Below are 20,696 nucleotides of genomic sequence, written 5' to 3'. Positions count from 1 at the left end.
TGATGGCACAGAGCTGTACTGTGCTAGCCATCACTTCTGCAGAGCTTGAGCCCAGCCATACCCTCCACAGAGCCTGAGCTTGAGCTGTAGCAAGACGTCTTAACCAATCTGCCACCCTGCCTCTTAATGTTGGCAAGGATCCCAATGACACTGATTAACAAAACTGTTAACCATAGATTTTAAGCCCAGAAGGGAATGGTCTAGTCTGACCTTCTGCAAAACAAAGTTCATGGGATTTCACTTTGTACTTCCTGTTTGAAGGCCATAACATTTAGAAAGGCATCCTATCTTGACTTAGAGACTTCAGGTGATTAAGAATCTATCATCTTTCTTAATAAAATCATCCTAATGAGTTAAGTGGAAACAAGATTTTGCCTTATGCAAACACTTATACAGAAACCAGGAAACCTATTTTTTTTCTAATCATCTTTTTGGACCTCTACAAAGCCTATTATATAATGCCACACAATGGGATAAGAGTTTTAGTTTGAACTGGTTAAATTCCTGATTCAGAAAGCATTTATTTATATAAATAACGACACTAAAATTAATAGGACTATTCATTTGTGCAAAGTTAGTCTCGTACTTAAGTGTTTATCAGATTGCGGCCTTGCTAGACATACTTACCTAAGATATGCAGTACATTATAATTTTTCCCTTAAAATAATTCTGTTAGGCTCATAACTGAAATATACCATTACAACAAATTAATACCCAACATGTCTGCATAGATATTGTCTGAAATACATTAACAAATTATAAAAGACCTTTTTTGACTTGTAGAGTTAGCAATTAGTAACAGAAGATTAAATACAGAAAAACTAAGGATTCCTTATAGTGATGCTTCGCTGACTATAGCCACCTTTTAATGTACACATAGGATACTGGTCAAAAGTTTGTGCTCGCTGGAACTTTGTTTCTTACACAGACTTTCATAGTGACAGCATGATACGACTTGCATTTGCATTCAGTACAGAGCAAGGTGAAGTGACAAATTCATAATACCCTTTTGTCCCATGCCTGAAAACAATTTTACAGCTCAAATCCTAGCAGGCTGTTAAGTTTAAAGGTGTCAAAATCAAAGCAGACTAACCTTTAGTCCTTCTAGTTCACTCTCCAGCTGCTTACAGTACTGCTCACTTCGCTCACGCAATTTCCTGTCCTTAGATGCTTCAGCAGCTGCAGCTTCAGTTTGAACTTCCAGCTACAAAAATAATTGTTAACAATAGCCAGATTCGGATATTATACTTCTTCCAAACACACTGAGATTTCTTTTCGTGTCAGGGCTGAATGCCCAATTATTAGGCTGAAATTTCTGAATTCTTGAGAAACTAAATTTTGCATACTATACTATAATCAAATGAATATCACTCTAAAAATTCATAGACTCATATAATTTTATTTAAATAAAGGTAGTGAAATAAGCATTATTTTGCTTGCCTGAAAAGCCCTTCACATATCATTACTCCTCAAGGACTTTTTAAAACTCCTTTGGACTACTTACTTCTTTTTTTATTCTTTCTGTTCTGCGTAACTCCTGCCTTAAATTTTCCACCTTTTGCATCACCACTTCCATCTCTTCCTCCTTATCTCGGAGCTGGCGGGTAAGTTTCTGTTTTTGGGAGTGCAAGTCTGTCAGCCGCTCATTCATCTCTGAGAACTCCTGCATAGCGAGTTTCCGCTGGCTATGTGCATCTTTCAGCTCTTTGGCTTGGGATTTTAGTCTCTCACTAGACTCTGTCAGTTCCTACAGATTAAAAAAATGGAAAGGTTATAAACATACATAGAGCTACAGGGCTAAATTCTGCCCTACCTTTGGACAAGGGCATGAGGTTCTAAGTAAAAGGAAACTAAATATTTACATCCTAAAAAAAACACCCATATATGACAGGCTGAGTGCTTGCAATGAACTGTGAAAATTATCTATGAAGGTGAGAGGCCAGATTAAAAACAAATGCAGCCAACTGAATCTTGAATTTGGCCCACTACATAGATTCAGTGCATGGAGTGTCAATACTTTTGAGACCATCTCATATAACAAAACAATGATGATATTTTAATTCAAAGTATTATTGTTGCACTTTTCCTGAATGATTTAAACCAAGTAAAGAAAAACTTGCATCATTAAATATTATATCTGTCAAATAAAAACTTCAAGTGATAAGTGAATGGAAAAATATTTTGTAAAAATCTCCATCTTCAAAGACTTTGGTAATCTTCTACAGTTATAATAACTCCTGTATCCCATATCTACACTATCATCAAGAACCAATAGCACAAATTACATACATATTCTTAGAGAGCCTAAACATGCATGTAGTACAGGGAAGACGGAAAGCCCACTTTGTAATCTTGCTGGCTACACAAGTCCAACAATAGTTTCCAAATGTTCTAGCACTTAAAGAAGACTAAGGGTGTCTGCAGATGTGTAGGATGTCTGCTCTGATGTGCTGTAATTATCCCAAGAGCCACTCTAATTAAAGCGCCCCTCCTCCCCCCACCCCCAGAGCACATGTAAAGATGCCCTTAGAGCCCAGTGCTGCCATGAAAAGATAGATGGATGGTCTACATCCAAGTCTACATCAAGTGGCTACATAAATCCCAAGGCAGTAATAGATCGTTTACAGATCAAAGCCAATACCTTAAATTTTACCTAGCAAATTAGTATCCAAAGTATTGGATGCTAATGGTTTAATGCATTCATGATGCAACACCCCATTCAGCAGGCAGATGCACCTATACTTTGCACCTGCTTCTGTTTCCCAGTTGGTTTAAGTTATAGCCCAGGGTAGAGCTCAAAATAATAAGTAGCATACGGAAACGAGGTTTGCATAAAAGTAGAAGTGTTACAACCTGCTGAGCAGAGGTGGGAGAACAAAAGGATGTTGAGAAAGGCTGTCTGCACAGGAAAATGTTGTGCAGAAATACCTGGGTTAGTTCAGGTACTTGAAACAGTATAACTATGTTATAATTATAACATACAGGGTTTGGCCTAGGATCATTAGTCCTGTTATAGCATCAAACAAATGTAGCTATACTTTGGGGTACCTGAACTTGCTTGTTTAGCCTTAGCTTGGATTTTTCATGGCGTTGCATTGTGCTATGTAGAGATATTCAAAAAGGAAGAGAAATAATTCTGGTGAGACTATTTGTATGTTCCCCAAGTTATTTCTTAAATCTTTCAATTTGAAGATCTTTTATCTCCCTCTGCTGGAAATACTCATGCAACACAAAGCAACCATCATCAGACTGTTCAGAGCATGACTTTCACCAGACTGATTAAATTAGTACTGTGGGGCAGTTCTTCTATCCTTTGCCTACTAACTGCTATAATTATCATTTTAATCTGAGGCCCAGAAAGGCTTTCTGTGCAGCCAACATGGAGAACATTTCATGGATCTGTTTAATGTCTGGAATCAATCGGCAAGGACCACCCAATGTGATAGTACACGTAATGTTTAAAATGATCTCCTTGCGTCAAAAAAGGAGTCAGAATTCAGAAAGAGTAATACATTTGCATCATCACCTAATCAATTTTACTATGAAATTAAGATGTTAAGGGAACATTCATTTAAAATGAAATATAATAAAGTTACCAATATAACACTTTTTACCTTATTAAGGTCCTCTCTCTCTTGCTTCAGGCCTCTGATTTGTTTCTCAAAAGCCTTAATTTGCCTGGAAGCATCATCTAATTCTCGTCGTGCAGAACTGGCTTCCTCTAGTTGCTGTTCCAGCTGTCCAGAATCTAGAAAAAAAGAGGTACTCGTAAATACATAAGGGGAAATCATGCTCGCTCTTGAGCAGCATAGACTAGCTGGCCTAAAGTTGTGCATAATACACAACACATATGCATTCTTTTATGGAGGTAGTGTAACAAAGGCCCCCTCTACATATTACAGGTCTTGCACAATTAACTTGAGACCAGTTACACATGCAAAGTACCCATCACACCATAAAAAGATCCAACCAGTTTTAATTTGCATGTGTAGCAGGGTCTCCTCTTAAGCTAGGGGTCCCATCAGTTGACAGGGCTCCCGGGTGCAGGAGTGCACTATGCCTAGCCAGTGTTGTGAGTCCTGCAACTGGGGTTGTAGCTACCCCAAGGGCATGTGAAACTCCTGAAGCTAGGGGATCACGATAGCCACAACCCCTGAACCCCAGGGATGGGTGGGGTGTCCCCACAGTTGGGAGCCCCTCAACTGCGGATATGGTGGCCATTGGTCCTGTTCTATACTGGACCAGCCTGTTTTTAAACCCTCTGCCTCCTGTCCATTTCTGAATGAAAAAAGTCCCATTTTTCACATTTTTCAGTTCATTGGTGGAAGTGCATGTTAATCATTTGTCCTCATGATTCTATTGGCTGTGCCTAGAGGTGGGCAGTGCACAGTCAGGAAGAAAGGGGTTTGAGCCAGCCAGGGAGGGAGGAAGGGAGGGTTGACCCCTCCCCTTGCTGCTGACTGGCCAAGGGGCTGGGTGGCCCTACACCTCCCTGATGATTGGCTGAGATGGCTGTAGCCCCACCCCTCACCACTGATTAGTGAAGCGGGCCCATCCCTCACCAAGGGATTGTCCTGTATTCTGGGGATGTGCCAGTGGCCGCCCTCACTGAGGAGATTCCCAGCCATGGAAGCTTACTTCTTATTGGTGTGGGGGGAGCCTTGGATTGGGCTCCTCTGCACCATTACTAAGGCACGACACAATCATACCTCCTGCCATGCATGTGTTACATGGCAGGAAGTGCAACTGTGTAGCTAGTGCAGTAGATTCCATTGCACCTTTAGCAGCACATGTTGAGGGGCCCAAAGGTAATTTCAAACTACCAGTGAGTACTAAATCATTGTCTAGTTTTATTCATGTATTACGACTGCTTTGTTTCTCTTTAATGGGATGGAACATTCATAGAACATGCTAGAATATGGCTGTGGAGGAAACTTACCTGAAGCCAGAGAGAGGTGATGGGACGCTGTGCCAGTGGCTGCCCGTGGTGAAAGTGAAACCGCGGCAGCTCCTGCCGCCATGGTCCAAGATCAAAAGGAAAACCCACAGTGGAGCCAGGAGGGGCCAGGAATGGCTCCTGCGTCTGTGTGGGTGCACTTTGTAAAAGCGTGCCGGGGTAATTGGCCAAGCGGCCACCCTGTGCCGAGATAAAAGCCCCGGCAGGAAGGAAGCCGGGGGGAACTGGAAGAGGCGTTCTCACCCGGCTCAGAGAGGTCGAAGAGGACCGAGAGGCTGGCGGCAGAGGAGACATGGTGGTGCCCCAGAGGGGGAGCCATGGGAGACAAGGCAGGCCAATTAGGGCCCAGCGAGTCACTTACAAGGCTGGCATGGGCAGAGGCTAGCAGCAGCGGTGACTGGGACACTGACGAGGATAACGAAGCCAGAACCCGGACGCAGACGATGGGCAAGAGGTACTGAATCCAGGGCGGGGGTAACCCGTCAAGGAGACCCAAAGCCCAGGCAGAGGCAGACCTCCTGTGAATCCGGGAACACAAAAGGGCGGCAGTGGACGCTCGGTGCCCATACCATCAGTAGCTCACAGCCATAGCCCTTAAGAAATCAAGCATCAGTACGGGCCAGAACACTTGCCCCGACGGATAACATCGTGGTTGGCGTTAGGCAGGATGATGGGGAGGCGGAGCCCCAAGGAACAATAATCACGAGGACGACCGAGGGGGAGTACCAGGGTAGACAGGATAAAACATTTTCCTCCTGATAAAGAACTAATCATCATCAAAGGCGTGGCAGGCGAGACCCCTGGGAAGCTGATCCAAGGCCGCTCCCAGTAGCCTGGCCGTGCAACCCAGAAAGTTCGAAGGAGACCCAGACGTGTGATGCTCGGGGGAGAGGCACGGAAAGCTACAATGGCATACCAAGAGATAATACATAGTTGTTTTATTATGTGACATACTATGGCAAAGATTGCATCATACTATAATGTACTGCAGCATGTCACATGCCCTTGGATAGGCCACACTGTGGTGAAACATATTAACAGATATATCTCAAATGACACTGTCTCCAGTGAGTTATAGTGGTAAGGATTTATTTCATTAAAAGAGCCATCAAATGGGGTTACCCAAGAGCTGGCAAGTGTTCTCCTCTGGATACAATTCAAATTAATTTCAGATGGCTGAATTTATTTCTAGTTTTAGCACTATTTGTATTTATGGGATTTTAATAATTTTTAATAATTGCTATAATAAATGAGGAAAAATACATATTTCTACAAACATTTTCTTATGATCTCCTAATCCTCCTGCAAGGAAAAAGAGGGAAAGGGGCCAGGAGGCTTCCTTGGCTGACCAAAGAAATCCAGGGCAGCCTAAGGGCCAAAAGGGGAGCACACAAAAAGTGGAAACAGGGAGAGATCACCAAAGACGAATATACCTCCTCTGCTCACGCTTGTAGGGAGGCAGTTAGACGGGCCAAAGCTACCATGCAGCTGAGGATGGCATCCCAAGTAAAGGACAACAAGAAATTGTTTTTTAGATATATAGGGAGTAAAAGGAAGGCCCAGGGAGGAATAGGACCCCTGCTAAATGGGCAGAAACAATTGGTGATGGACAGGGGGGACAAGGCTGAACTCCTCAAAGAGTTCTTTGCCTCAGTGTTCCTAAGTGAGGGGCACGACAAGTCTCTCACTGGGGTTGTAGAGAGGCAGCAGCAAGGCACCAGACTACCATGCGTAGACCCTGAGATGGTGCAGAGTCACTTGGAAGAACTGGATGCCTTTAAGTTGGCAGGCCCGGATGAGCTCCATCCGAGGGTGCTGAAGGCACTGGCCGACATCATTGCAGAGCCACTGGCAGGAATATTTGAACGCTTGTGGCACACGGGCCAAATCCCGGAGGACTGGAAAAGGGCCAATGTGGTCCCCATTTTCAAGAAGGGGAGGAAGGAGGACCCGGGCAACTATAGGCCAGTCAGTCTCACCTCCATCCTTGGCAAAATCTTTGAAAAAATTATCAAGGCTCACATTTGCGAGAGCCCAGCAGGACAAATTATGCTGAGGGGAAACCAGCACGGGTTCGTAGCAGGCAGATCGTGCCTGACTAATCTAGTCTCTTTTTATGACCAGGTTACGAAACGCCTGGACACAGGAGAAGGGGTGGATGTCGTATACTTAGACTTCAGGAAGGCCTTTGATACGGTATCCTACCCCATACTGGTGAACAAGTGAAGAGGCTGTGACTTGGATTACTACACAGTCTGGTGGGTGGCGAATTGGCTAGAGGGTCGCACCCAGAGAGTCGTGGTGGATGGGTCGGTTTCGACCTGGAAGGGTGTGGGCAGTGGGGTCCCGCAGGGCTCGGTCCTTGGACCGATACTCTTCAATGTCTTCATCAGCAACTTGGATGAGGGAGTGAAGTGTACTCTGTCCAGGTTTGCGGATGACACAAAGCTATGGGGAGAAGTGAACACGCCGGAGGGCAGGGAACAGCTGCAAGCAGACCTGGACAGGTTGGACAAGTGGAGAGAAAACAAAAGAATGCAGTTCAACAAGGAGAAATGCAAAGCTGCACCTAGGGAGGAAAAATGTCCAGCACACCTACAGCCTAGGGAATGACCTGCTGGGTAGCATGGAAGTGGAAAGGGATCTTGGAGTCCTAGTGGACTCCAAGATGAACATGAGTCGGCAGTGTGACAAAGCCATCAGAAAAGCCAATGGCACCTTATCATGCATCAGCAGATGCATGACGAATAGTTCCAAGGAGGTGATACTTTCCCTCTATCGGGCGCTGGTCAGACCGCAGTTGGAGTACTGAGTGCAATTCTGGCCGCCGCACTTCAAGAGGGATGCGGATAACCTGGAGAGAGTCCAGAGAAGGGCCACTCGTATGGTTAAGGGCTTGCAGACCAAGCCTTACGAGGAGAGACTAGAGAACCTGGACCTTTTCAGCCTCCGCAAGAGAAGGTTGAGAGGCGACCTTGTGGCTGCCTATAAGTTCATCACGGGGGCACAGAAGGGAATTGGTGAGGTTTTATTCACCAAGGCGCCCCTGGGGGTTACAAGAAATAATTGCCACAAGCTAGCAGAGAGCAGATTTACATTGGACATTAGGAAGAACTTCTTCACAGTTAGAGTGGCCAAGGTCTGGAACAGGCTCCTAAGGGAGGTGGTGCTCTCCCCTACCCTGGGGGTCTTCACGAGGAGGTTAGATAAGCATCTAGCTAGGGTCATCTAGACCCAGCACTCTTTCCTGCCTATGCAGGGGGTCGGACTCGATGATCTATTGAGGTCCCTTCTGACCCTAACATCTATGAATCTATGAATCATTTAGTAAGCAAAAATAATTTTTAAAGCACATCAAAATTATGTTGTATAAATGTCCAAATATTACAACTGAATAATCACAACTGCACAAAGAATAATATGCCACTGAAAAACTCAAAGGGCAAGGAAAATGCATCATAAATGTAGCTCTCTATGTTAAGGAAAGCTACGTGTCCCTGCAAGCTGATATTGGCAACCAGGGTGGATGACTGGAGACCCTCTGGGTTAAAATCCGTGGGGAACACGGGATAGGGGACACAACGGTGGGAGTCTGCTACAGACCTCCCACTCAAAGTGAAGAGCTTGGCCAGGAGTTCGCCTGGGAACTGGTTGAGGCCGCATGCTCCAGGACCATGGTTATCATGGGTGACTTCAACTACCCAGACATCTCGTGGGAGGATCACTCAGCAAAATCCGAGCGGTTGCAAAGCTTCCTATCGTGCGTGGATGACCTCTAACTGACTCAAGAAGTCTACGGGCCAACGAGAGGTAAAGCGCTGCTCGACCCGGTACTGGCTACTGGGGATGACCTAATCGGCGACCTAGTGATCAATGGGAAGCTGGGTGACAGCGAACATGAGCTGATCACCTTCACCATCCACCGTAAAGCTTGCAAGTCAGTCAGCAATGCTGAAGTTCCTGACTTCAGGAAAACCAACTTTGACAAGATCAGGAGACTTGTCAGTGAGGCCCTAAGGGACCACGACCCCAGGGGGAGGGGAGTTCAGGAACAGCAGTTGCTCATCAAGGGAGCGATCCTCAATGCACAAGCTAATTCTATTCCATCTCGGAGGAAAGCCAGCAAGACAGCACAGAAGCGCCCCTGGCTCTCCAGGGATCTAGCAGACCTCCTGAGGCTAAAAAGAAAGGCCTACAAAGGATGGAGGATGGGATTCACCTGCAAGGAGGAATATTCTGCACTGGCCTGTTCCTGTAGGGAGCAAACCAGGAAAGCCAAGGCTGCGATGGAACTCCAGTTAGCTACAAATATCAAGGACAATAAAAAGTCCTTTTTCAGATACGTGGGGAGCCGGAGGAAAAGCAAGGGCAACACTGGACCCCTGCTGAACCAGATGGGGCAACTGACAACTGACGCCCAGGAAAAAGCCAACCTATTAAAAGGGTACTTTTTGTCAGTCTTTCATCAGTCCCATGGGACACCCATGCCCACTATGGGGCAGGGAGGTCCGGGTGAGGGAGATCCCTTGCCCTCCATCAATGCTGACCTCGTGAAGGAACACCTTGAGAGGCTGGATACCTTCAAGTCAGCTGACCCTGACAATCTACACCCCAGGGTACTCAAGGAGCTGGCGAGCATCATAGCCCAGCCCCTGGCACGGATCTTTGAGAACTTGTGGCACTCTGGTGTAGTGCCCGAAGACTGAAAGAAGGTCAATGTGGTGCCTATCTTCAAGAAAGGGAGGAAAGTGGATCCAGCAAACTACAGGCCTATCAGCCTGACCTCTATCCCAGGGAAGGTCTTAGAAAAGTTTATTAAAGAGGCCATCCTTAATGGACTGGCCGATGCCAACATCCTGAGAGATAGCCAGCACGGGATTGTTGTGAGTAGGTCTTGCTTGACCAATCTCATTTCCTTTTATGACCAGGTGACCTATCATGTGGACAAGGGAGAAGAGATTGATGTCATATATCTTGACTTCAAAAAAGCCTTTGATCTGATATCCCATGATCACTGCTCAGCGAAACTGGCCAGTTGTGGCCTTGGGTCCACCACAATCCACTGGCTGGGAAAGTGGCTCCGTGGTCGGACCCAGAGGGTGGTAATTGACAGAAGTCAATCGTCATGGTGTCCTGTGACCAGTGGGGTCCCCCAGGGCTCTGTCCTTGGACCCATATTGTTCAACATCTTCATTAACGATGTGGACATTGGAGTCAGAAGTGGACTGGCCAAGTTCGCCGATGACACCAAACTTTGGGGCAAAGCATCCACCCCTGAAGACAGGAGGGCGATCCAGGCTGACCTGGACAGGCTCAGGAAATGGGCGGATGAGACCCTGATGGTGTTTAACATTGAAAAATGCAAGGTTCTCCACCTTGGGAGGAAAAACCTGTAGCATCCTTATAGGCTCGGCAGTGCTATGCTGGCTAGCACTACGGAAGAAAGAGACTTGGGTGTCATCATTGACCACAAGATGAACATGAGCCTTCAATACAATGCTGTGGCTAGTAAAGCGACCAAAACGCTGGCTTGCATCCATAGATGCTTCTCAAGCAAATCCCGGGACGTCATTCTCCCCTTGTACTCGGCCTTGGTGAGGCTGCAGCTGGAGTACTGCCTCCAGTTTTGGGTCCCACAATTCAAAAAGGATGTGGAGAAGCTTGACAGAATCCAGAGAAGAGCCACGGACATGATCAGAGGTCAGGAAAATAGAGCTTATGACAACAGGTTGAGAGCTATGGGGCTCGTTAGCCTGGAAAAGTGCAGGTTCAGGGGTGATCTGATGGCCACCTATAAGTTTATCAAGGGTGACCACCAGTATTTGGGGGCACATTTGTTCACCAGAGCGCCCCAAGGGATGACGAGGTTGAACGGTTATAAATTATTGCAAGATCGTTTCAGGCTGGACATACGGAAGAATTTCTTTACTGTCTGAGTCCCCAAGGTCTGGAATAGCCTGCCACCTGAGGTGGTTCAAGCACCTACATTGAACACCTGCAAGAGAAAATTGGATGCTTATCTTGCTGGGATCCTATGACCCCAGCTGACTTCCTGCCCTTCGGGTGGGGGGCTGGACTCGATGATCTTCCAAGATTCCTTCCAGCCCTAATGTCTATGAAATCAAAATCCCATTCTTGATACTCCCTTCCTTAAAGCTGTATATTTACAGAGATATATAACTACATTGAAGTTAAATCCTGGTTCTGTGAATCAATGCAAGTTTTGCAAGATTTCAATCATAGCCGTATATTTACACAGCAATATATAGGCACGCACAGTAAAAAAAGTTTCAAGTCCTTACGTTTCAGAAATACAACTCCAAGGCTAAGTACAGAGGTTGAAAAAGCCTGAGGAAGAATCAATTCAATCTTTGCAGGTTTTTCTAAGTTGGGTAGATTGGACTGATAATGAACTGAACTGATGTTCAATATACCAGTGACCAAAGTAGGCAGAAGCCTGCACTGGCCCAGGCCAGGAGACTGGGGTTGCTCACATGTTTCCCATCATGTTGGATATTGCCAAAGGCTGCTGAGCCCAGCAGATTGGCAGCCCGCACCTGATTGGCTGCTGGACAGATTTTTCCACCCCCGCTGTCAGCTGCATGGAGGAGGAGAGTCAGCAGACAATCTCTCACCAGTCCCCCCAGCCACTTGCCTCTTTGAGAGGTGGGGTGAAGAGGTGGGGAGGGGGGTGAACCCCTCAGCCCAGCACCAGCCCCCCCCCACAGCAAGATTCTGCATGGTGCAGGGGGGAAGCCTGCACAGGGGGTGATTTTCCAAACCACTTGCAGCCCAGCAAGCTGGGCTGGGAAAGCCTCAGCCCTGCCCCTTCACCAGCTGCCTGCTTGTCTGAGATGGGGGGTGGGAATGCACCGTCCCCCACAGCCTGGCACTGGCCCTCCCCAGCAGGGGTCTGCATGGCCCCTGCATTCCCCCTCCTCTGCCCCCCAGTTCTCAGTGAGGCTGGTGAGGGGGCAGGGCTGGGGCTCTGTCCGCTTGTGGCTCTCTGCTCATTGTGCAGACCTAGACTGGGGGGTCTGGGAGCCTGTTCCCTTGACACCCCACATGCTGCTGGGATGACAGGCACAGGCAGGATGTAGGCTAGGAAGCAGAGGCTTTACTGCCTCTGCTCTGTGACAGCTGAGGTCAGGGCTGGCCCTGCCTCACTGGAACAGACAGCACAGTCCAGAGTTGCAAAGCATCCTGGGATGCTGGAGGACTCTCAGGTAACTTGAGTCAGGAGAGGATCTGGGACACAACTTTGATAGACTGATTCAACCTAAATCAGTTAAGCCTGATACTACATCCAACCAGATTTATCTTACAATGGGTTCAGCCATTTTGAAAGTGGTTTATGTGCACTGAACTTCTCTTATGTTACAGGTCTGAATTGGTTTCTAATCACTTATACCAGTTTATGTGCAACTTCTGTCCTGGGCCCAAGTGACTGGCTCTCAGTGCAAGCATAGTAAAACATACATGCACACACACATGCATGTAAAGGGCAAAGGTTTTTGTGGGTGGTATTTTTTTTTGGACAAAAGCCACGCAGTTATAACCCACAAAGATCCTTGCCTTTCACCTATTTCCTGGACCATCACATATACAACATCACTCCAAAACTATATACATATATGAGAGCTGAAAGTTTTGGAATGCAGGGATTGTAAAGGTACAAGAATAATGATTAACTTTTACCCATATAAACATTCACTACTGCATTAATTTACTGACCCTCGTTTTAAAACTTTAAAAGAATGCACTTCCAACTACAGATATAGCTCAGTGCCAGAAAATATTAACTGCCTGTCTCACATGCTCTCTTCTGAAGTCACCAGCAAAAGAAAGCGTATATGCAACTACACGGAGCCAAGATAAATCTCTCTTCCATGCGTGAACTACTTTGTTCCATAGCTCTATTTTCTTCTTCTATTGCTATCCTTTACATATTTGGCAATATTAAGGATTCCTCAAAGTTTTCTCCCATATAACTTAGAGAGCAAAAATTATAACTTTGACCTCAAAATTGAAAGCATATGCTGGGTTGTCATTTCCTGGAAGACTGGATAGACAAAAATGTCCTGGTTTTTTGTTTTTTTTTTTTACAAAGATCCCAGTGGGGAAAGTCCTGATGCTGACAGATTTCTGCATTAATTTTCACTATCTTCTTCAACGGGTGTTTACCATCACACCACCAGTTAGGCAATAATGCAGTTCTAAGGCTTGAACTAAAACCTGGTAGCTATATTTTAATAACAAACAATAATTCTCCATTTGGTCATTCCACTGTCATCCCACTAACATATTTGTTCCTTCATGCAAATATATATTATGGGATGCTATTCATATGGTTTAATTTGTTAGTCATAGAGATGAACCCACACCAGAACTCACTTGGCTCTTGTTGTTTGGGTGGTGCAGGCTGGGGCCAACCTAGAAGTTTGGATCTCATTCCTGGTTTGAACTCCCCCAAAGTTTGGAAATGTTGATAGGAGTATTTGGTTTCTACTCATCTCTTGTCAATGGCCAAGTTTTAAAATTTATGTTGTAAAAAGCATGAAAATATATTAAATACAGCATTTTTTCCCTATAACAAACTTTTCAGTGGGTTGGATCAGATGATTCAAAACACACCGAACAACTCAGAACCTTCCATATAAGGGCTGCAACTTAACCAAGTGAACCAGGAAAAGCATTCAAGTACGTATTGTAAGGGTAAACCATTCACTGGCTGCAAACATTTAAGTGACTATGTATAACTCTTTTCTATTTCTATCTATGATCAGACTACTCACAATAATTTTGACAGCATTTGCATTTTTAAAAATAATATTTAACTCTTTGCCTTTAGTAGTTTAATATTTTTCAGTGCCAGCCAAGCTAAAGACCTGGTTTGTATGTGCACATACAAACTCACACATATATACTGCATTTATCCAAACCCAAGATGACTCTAAATTTTAGACAACCCCCCAATAATTAGATTCTAGACATGGAAAATTTATAAATTTGTTATCATTTTCCATGTTTATAATCAATTTTTGGAGGGTTATCTTAAATGCATTCCCGCAGTGGGGAAAGTAATGGCAGGGTAGAAAGTGGTGGTGGTGGGGCAAGGGGCTCAAATATGACTGGCCATTGCCCCTTCCTGCCTGTCCCCCGCAACCACTTGCCCTGACAGTGTCTGCATGCCCCTTCCCTGCCTGCCATGATGCCTGTACCCCCTGCCACCTGCCCTTCCTCTTCCCCCCAGCCTGTCCTTACCAGTACCTATCCCCCTGCCACTGCGGGCTGGGGCTAGGGCTGTGCTGGGCTCTTCCTGGCACGTGGGGGCTGTGTTCAGGGCTGTGGGGATGCATTCACAGTGCTCCTGGCTGTGTGGGGACTGTGCTTGGGGCAGGCAGCAGTGGTGTTGGGAGGGGGCTACAGGGGGGTGGTTATAGCAAAATTTGGGGTGGCTGCAGCTCTCCCACCTGTAACCCCCCTCCCAGCACTGCCACCGCCTGCCCCAAGCACAGCCCTGGCCCAACCCCTGCCCCCTCATGTGCTGGGAAAAGCCTGGTGCAGCCCTGGCCTCAGCCTGCAGCTGCAGCACACCCTGCCCCCACTGTGCAAATCTGGGGAACACATGCCCCCCCATGCCCTCCTGGGGTGAATGCAGCAGCCAGAGCCACCCCCTCATCCTGCACCCCCCAGACAAGCCACAGCTCTGTCCTGCACCCCGCCCCAGCAGGGCAGTGCCTGCCCCACTCCCTCCCTCACCACAGGGGCCTTGATCTGGCCCCCCATGACACTTCCCTCCCCCCTCCCCATCCACCACAACAGACTTACCAGCTGCACGCAGCTGTTTTGGAAATCAAATTGGTATTAGCCAATATGCCTCCTTAAAAATCGGCTATTGGTATCGGCCCCCAAAATCTCTATCGGTGCACCCCTAACAATGAGCTTTCCCCCCATGTTGAATGGAGGAAGAACACTTTGTCTTAGATTCAAGTAAATATGGTAGTGATTTAAATGATATGAACAGTACAATGGGACTGAAAGCTGCTAATAGACAAGAACGATACTAAAGGAAACTTCTCACAGTTAACGGCTACTTCTCTTCATTAAAGCCTATCCAAAGAGATTAACTATGTTGAGAAATGATTCTTCCCTCTTTTACTTTCTTATTACCACTAGATGAGAAAAACTCCTACAAGAATCAACTGGATCATGAATTATTTTTAAGAAAAATATAATTTGAAGGTTAAGGTCCGGATTCTGATTCACATCTGAACAGGGCAGAGGTTAGTGTTCAAATGTGGGCCACCATGTAACTCTGTTTTGCATTCTTCTGTTCTTGTTGTTTTATGAAGGCTTGGTCCTTCCAAAGAGAGTTCTAAGTTATACTGGTCTGCTATGGGCCCAAGGGACTAAGGACTGATGCAGGACAGAAGTATTCTTGTCACGTCCTCTTTCCCCCGGCACCCTAGATGTGGGGGGCAAAGGTGTCCTGAAAATCTTTATGTTGTCTTTATGGCAGTGTGAGGACCACACTGACACTGAAGTGATCCTCTCTGGGCCAGTTAACACATGTTCATACACAAATAACATCCCTGGCATGGTGCAAAATGTCTGCATTATGCCGCAGAATCTGACTAACACAACACAACTTCATGTCTAAAGCACAGGCTTACTTGACCTCGTAAGCAATTCACGTATACATCTGTGTGCAGCAGACTGCACCTCATAAGAAACTGGTCCCTCCCCAGGGTGTAATGGCAAAGTCCAAATGTACAAACAAAGAAGTCTTGAAATAATGCTCAAACACGATGTCCCTTCTTTGGAGTTTTTCCTCCTCAAGCATCCCTACTGAGGTTCCAGACACTTCCAGAAGATCTAACAGTTACAGTCAAACAAATGAAGTCTTGTAACAGTGTTCAAATGCAAACAAAATCAGCTCCTCCCTAATGTCCTTTCCTCTGAGACATTTGGGCTGGGCTTCTGACTCTTCCCTTGAGCAGAGTCTGCGTGCATGCATATGTGAATGTGTGTGCTGAAGTCAAACAGAGTTTCTTTTTCCTAGGATTCATTCTTCATGGTAGTCTTAAAAGATGAATCTTTGCCTCAAACTTTCCACAACTCTAGTCCTAAACCCTTCATAGGGCTGGCAGATTGGATTCTTCTCAATCAGCATCTGTCACCTCTGGTCTAAGTGGCTGCCTCCCTTGTTCCATTGATCTCTTTTCTGCAGGACCCGCCTGCCCCCTCCCCACTGGAACAGAGTTACATGGTTCCAGATATTTGCCTCTCAAGTCTTAAAAGGATAGTATCCTCCAGTATTCTAAAATTCCCCCTCTAATTTAATTAAAAGCATTGATTACTTAAATACTAGCAGAGATTATGTAAGAAAGAGTATGTCTTCGTAATTTAAAAAACAGAGGTACTGGATACTTTCTTATTATATTAACCTTTCACAGAACTTTCTGATGATGAGGGTGGTTAAGAACTGGAACAGGATACCTAGAGAAGTTGTATAATCTCCATCCCTAGAAATTTTCAAGAGGTGGTTGAACAGACACTTACCTGGATAGTTTGGTCAAGGATAATTCTGCTCTGAGCAGGGGGCTGAGCTACATGACCTTGTGAGGACCTTCTATCCCTAATTTTCTATGGTCCTACATACCTTCAAGAATTCAGAGGTCTCGGGTCCAGAACTCTGTTTGTGTGCTAATTAGATTGGAGAGCACAGACTGACAAAAAAAGGAAACATTTCCCTCCTTCCCTTTACTGTCCGGCTCACAAACCTGTGATATTGAAATCTCAGACTCCTATTGTCAGTCTGCCCAGCAAGTAATGTACACAACTCTCACTTGTCATGTATCTTCTTATGATTTATTTTGGTCTTGTTAAATAGGAAGATCTTGGACGTTATAGCAGCTAAGAAACTTTTTCTAAATTTCCTGAATCAATATAGGAGTGAATTCTGGATATAAGTTAATGAAATCAATGGATCATGTTATTGCAGCAAAATCACAGTATTAATGAATACTTTAACTACTACTTGTAGTGATCATTCTTCTAGACAACTGTTTATTAGCCCTATATAGAAAGCACATGAATGAACTGATTTAGGTCCATGACACTCTTTCTAGTACAAAAATCCACAGGAGAACTAAAATTCCATAGAAAATTCAGTATTCGCTGGAGGGTATGTTATCACAGGTGCAAGAGGGTATGGACAACCATAAGCCATCCTCAGAATGATACTGAAATGCTAAGAGGCCCAGAGTTTTGCAGAAGCCTGAAAACTGTCACATCTGAGGCAGACAGTGGTGGAAGGCAGGGTAGATTTGCACCTTTTAGGCCTAGACATTAAAGAAAAGACATAATGGGATCTGATGCAGGATCTCAACAATCATGTTTTCTGCCATGTCACACATACATGGCAGGAGGTGTGATTGTGTCATCAGATCCCATGGCATCATATTGCCAGTGCAAGTGCAACCTTAGGGAAGCTTGACTTATAGCTGGGGGTGCGCATCATTATCATCTGACCAGGGCTCCCATCTGTGGCAGAACATGGTGTACTCCTGGTCTGGGAATGCCAGTAAGCTAATGGGGCTCCCATGTGCTCCCCTGGCTGGGGACCCTAATCATCTGACTGGGCCCCTAGTAGGAGGAATGCTGATGGAGCTCCTATCCAGCAGAACGCATGGTTTGGTCCCCAACTGGAAGTCTGGATCAGCTGGGAACCTCCCAGCCTCTGGTGCACAGGGGAATCTTGAAAGAGGCTCCAGAGGCTGGGCATTGGCCACAGGTTCAATTAAAGGCATGATAAGAATCAGCCACAAAGCTAATATACATATTTCGTGTAATAACTTTGTGGCTTCTTCCTCATTTTTTGACAACATTGACTGATTGAATGGATGATAGGTCACTACTTGAGACATGATTAAGCAGTCAATCATGTCTTAAGTGTAACATCTGTCAGGGGCCTTAGACTAAACAGAGCATATATATATATATATCCAGTAAAAATCTGTTTTTTCTTGCAATCAAAACTGAAAATGTGAGGTTGACTTGTATGAAGGGTCAACTTATAATTTGAACAATAAAGTAGACAGTGATATAATTTAATGTTTTTCTTATGGAACTGTAGATGTGATATAAAAATTAGGAACGAAAAAGTAATATCACAAGAAAAAATTAAGACAAAACTGATCCAACAATTTTGTATCCAAAATGTTGGATCCAAAACTGAATCTTGACTTCTCAGATTAGGGAATGTTGGTGCACAATTTTATTTAAAACTACCTCCTTACCGATTAGACTGAGAAGGGTGCAGAGGCAGGCAGTGGGAAATACAATTTGTTGGAGGTTACCTGTTTCAAAGTGTTCTTTTGTTTTCAATTGCTGACACAGAAATGTCATTTAGAATGTGTCATTGTCACTGCTGATGAACTTCCAAGGGCAACAACAAATGTATCCATTCATCAGATACAAGATCTCCATCTCAAAATCTTGAATCTGAAGATGGAGCTGGATTCCAGAATTTAACTTGGGCTCACTTCTTGGAACAGGTGGTGTTTTCCATAGAACAGAGCACTCTTCATAAATTATGCCTAATCCCTAAAACCTGGATATGTGCTTTACACAAATAATCATATGACATTTTTACCTCCCCCAGCTCCCACAATAGGATCCAGTTGTCATAATTATTTGATTCATTCTTCTGTCTCCACTTGCTTTGGCCAGAAAAAGCATTTCTATACAACTGAACTCAGAAAATATCTGCATGTTAGTAAAACTCTATTTCAGATTTTTTTAAAAGAATCTTATCTTTTAATTTTATTCCACTGCTGCAGCCAAACTGCTGGATGCACTTTCAAGTGGCAAAGAAAACTATGAAACTGCACACTGGCTGACACACTTGATCCTAAACATATACTAAAGCAAATAAGTATGACCATAATCAGAATTATGATCACAGTTGATGCTGTCTGAAATCTCAATATCCAAATTTAACTAATTCAGGAACACAGTACAAGCTGCTACAGCACCCAATAACTCTATAGGAAGGATAAAAGGATGCCTTTTTCTTAAATCTCAGTATAAATTAGGCTCACTTGTAACTTTTAAAACATTTTAAGGCTGGCAGGCCAAAATTAAAATCAGCCTTCTTGTGCTTATGAACATAAGCAAGATTGTGGAAGTAAAAAGTTACAAAACTCACTTTATTATCTGCATACATTAATGCAGCATAGAACAGGCATGCATGGTTAGATGTGCCATTGTCTACACATGTCTATGTGCCTGTGATTCTGCACAAAAAATTTTTTAAAAAAATTTAGCGCTATTTTGCTATTATCTACAACAATTAAACCAAGTGAAAGCTTTAATTTGGTTCTGAAGAATACTGGCAGGAAACATTCGTACCATGCAAAAAACTAGTGTTTTCATGGAATCTCATTTAGGGCTTGATTCACATTGGCACAAATAAGGGACAACTTCATTTAAGTTAATACAGCTGTCCCAGCATAAACCAGTAGGGTTGTGTGACGCTTTGGTCCCTGATTCAATTCGGCGGACGTTCGACCCAATTTCGTGGCTGAATCTCCGAATCCGAATCAAATCAGAGGACTTCCAGTCCACTTCCGGGCCCACCAAAAAGCACGCGGGGAGCCCCCCTCGCAAGCCCCCAGCTCAGCGACTGGTACCTCTTGGGTTTGGGGGAGAACCTGGGGTCCCCCTGTGGCCAATCGCCAAGCCAGGAGTTGCCCAGAAGTACTTCCAGTCCACTTCCGGGTTCACCACCAACCACACTGGGGCCCCTTCTGCGCTACTGTGGGATGCTCCATCTGCCCCAACATCACAGTGTTCACGAGCCATGCTAGTACCTCGAGGTATGTAGAAAAAACATTTAAAGCTGTGTGTATGTCCAAATTGCTGATTCTCTGAATCAGCACTGAATCTTCAAATTTGGATTCGGTCAAATCGAATCAGGGACAATGATCTGAATCAACGAATCAAATCGAATTACTGTCCCCAGTTTGGGCCGAATTTGAATTGAATAGGGCCTGCTTCGCACAACCCTATAAACCAGGCATAAGGAAAATCAGGGTCTTAGCTGCAAGTGTGTACAAGCTGGTAGACAGAACTTAAAAGAAAGGAAACATTTTCCTCAGTAGTAGCTGCTGAACACTGCATTGAAGATAGGTGTGAAAAAGTCTTACCTTATGAAGCCAGGAGGTGGCAGGATGCTGCCCGGAGGAGCGAACCAGTGAAAGTGAAACTGTGGTGGGCAGAGCCGCCATGGATACAGTTCAAAGAGAGAAAAAGCGGACAAGCCAGAGGGAGCCAGGAACAGCACCTGCATCAGCTTGGACGTGCTTTACACAGGCATACTGGGGCCGATTGGCCGGCCAGATGCCTGGAGCTGGGCTAAAAAGCCTGGTGGAACACCAACCTGAGGGACCGGAAGTGGAGTCCCCAGTGCAGCAGGGAGGGTGAGAGCCCATGGGAAATCCACAAGGAAAGCCCTGGTGGGCACCCCAAGAAGGGGTCGCCCCAGGACTTCATAGGCAGCCTAGATCAGAGGCACCACCCAGAGGCGCTGTGGACAGTCCTGACCTCCGACAAAGACTGGAGCCTAGTGGAACGCAGCGGCACAGCAGGTCAGCTGTAGCTGACAGACAACCAAATCCAAGCCCAGAAGAGGGGCAAGGCACCAGAGAACCGGGTGGTGCCAAGCACAGAC

The 20,696-nt window shown here is 45.3% G+C and overlaps 1 protein-coding gene across 4 annotated transcripts in view; it reads right to left on the bottom strand.

Moving 5' to 3' along the window:
• CDC42BPA (CDC42 binding protein kinase alpha) overlaps positions 1–20,696 on the bottom strand; it is a 349,488-nt gene that overhangs the window by 89,683 nt on the left and 239,109 nt on the right. For all 4 annotated transcript variants that reach the window (XM_014598104.3, XM_019483101.2, XM_014598103.3 and 1 more), the window contains exons 12-14: positions 3,615–3,748; positions 1,505–1,747; positions 1,094–1,204 (exon numbers count right to left, since the gene is read on the bottom strand). In XM_014598104.3, the coding sequence (XP_014453590.2) occupies positions 1,094–1,204; positions 1,505–1,747; positions 3,615–3,748 (488 nt within the window). The remainder of the gene's footprint in view (positions 1–1,093; positions 1,205–1,504; positions 1,748–3,614; positions 3,749–20,696) is intronic.

Source organism: Alligator mississippiensis, chromosome 1 (assembly GCF_030867095.1).
Source record: "Alligator mississippiensis isolate rAllMis1 chromosome 1, rAllMis1, whole genome shotgun sequence".
Lineage (NCBI taxonomy): Eukaryota > Metazoa > Chordata > Crocodylia > Alligatoridae > Alligator > Alligator mississippiensis.
Note: the sequence above shows the minus strand (reverse complement) of the source record. Positions and strands in the feature narration are given on the sequence as shown.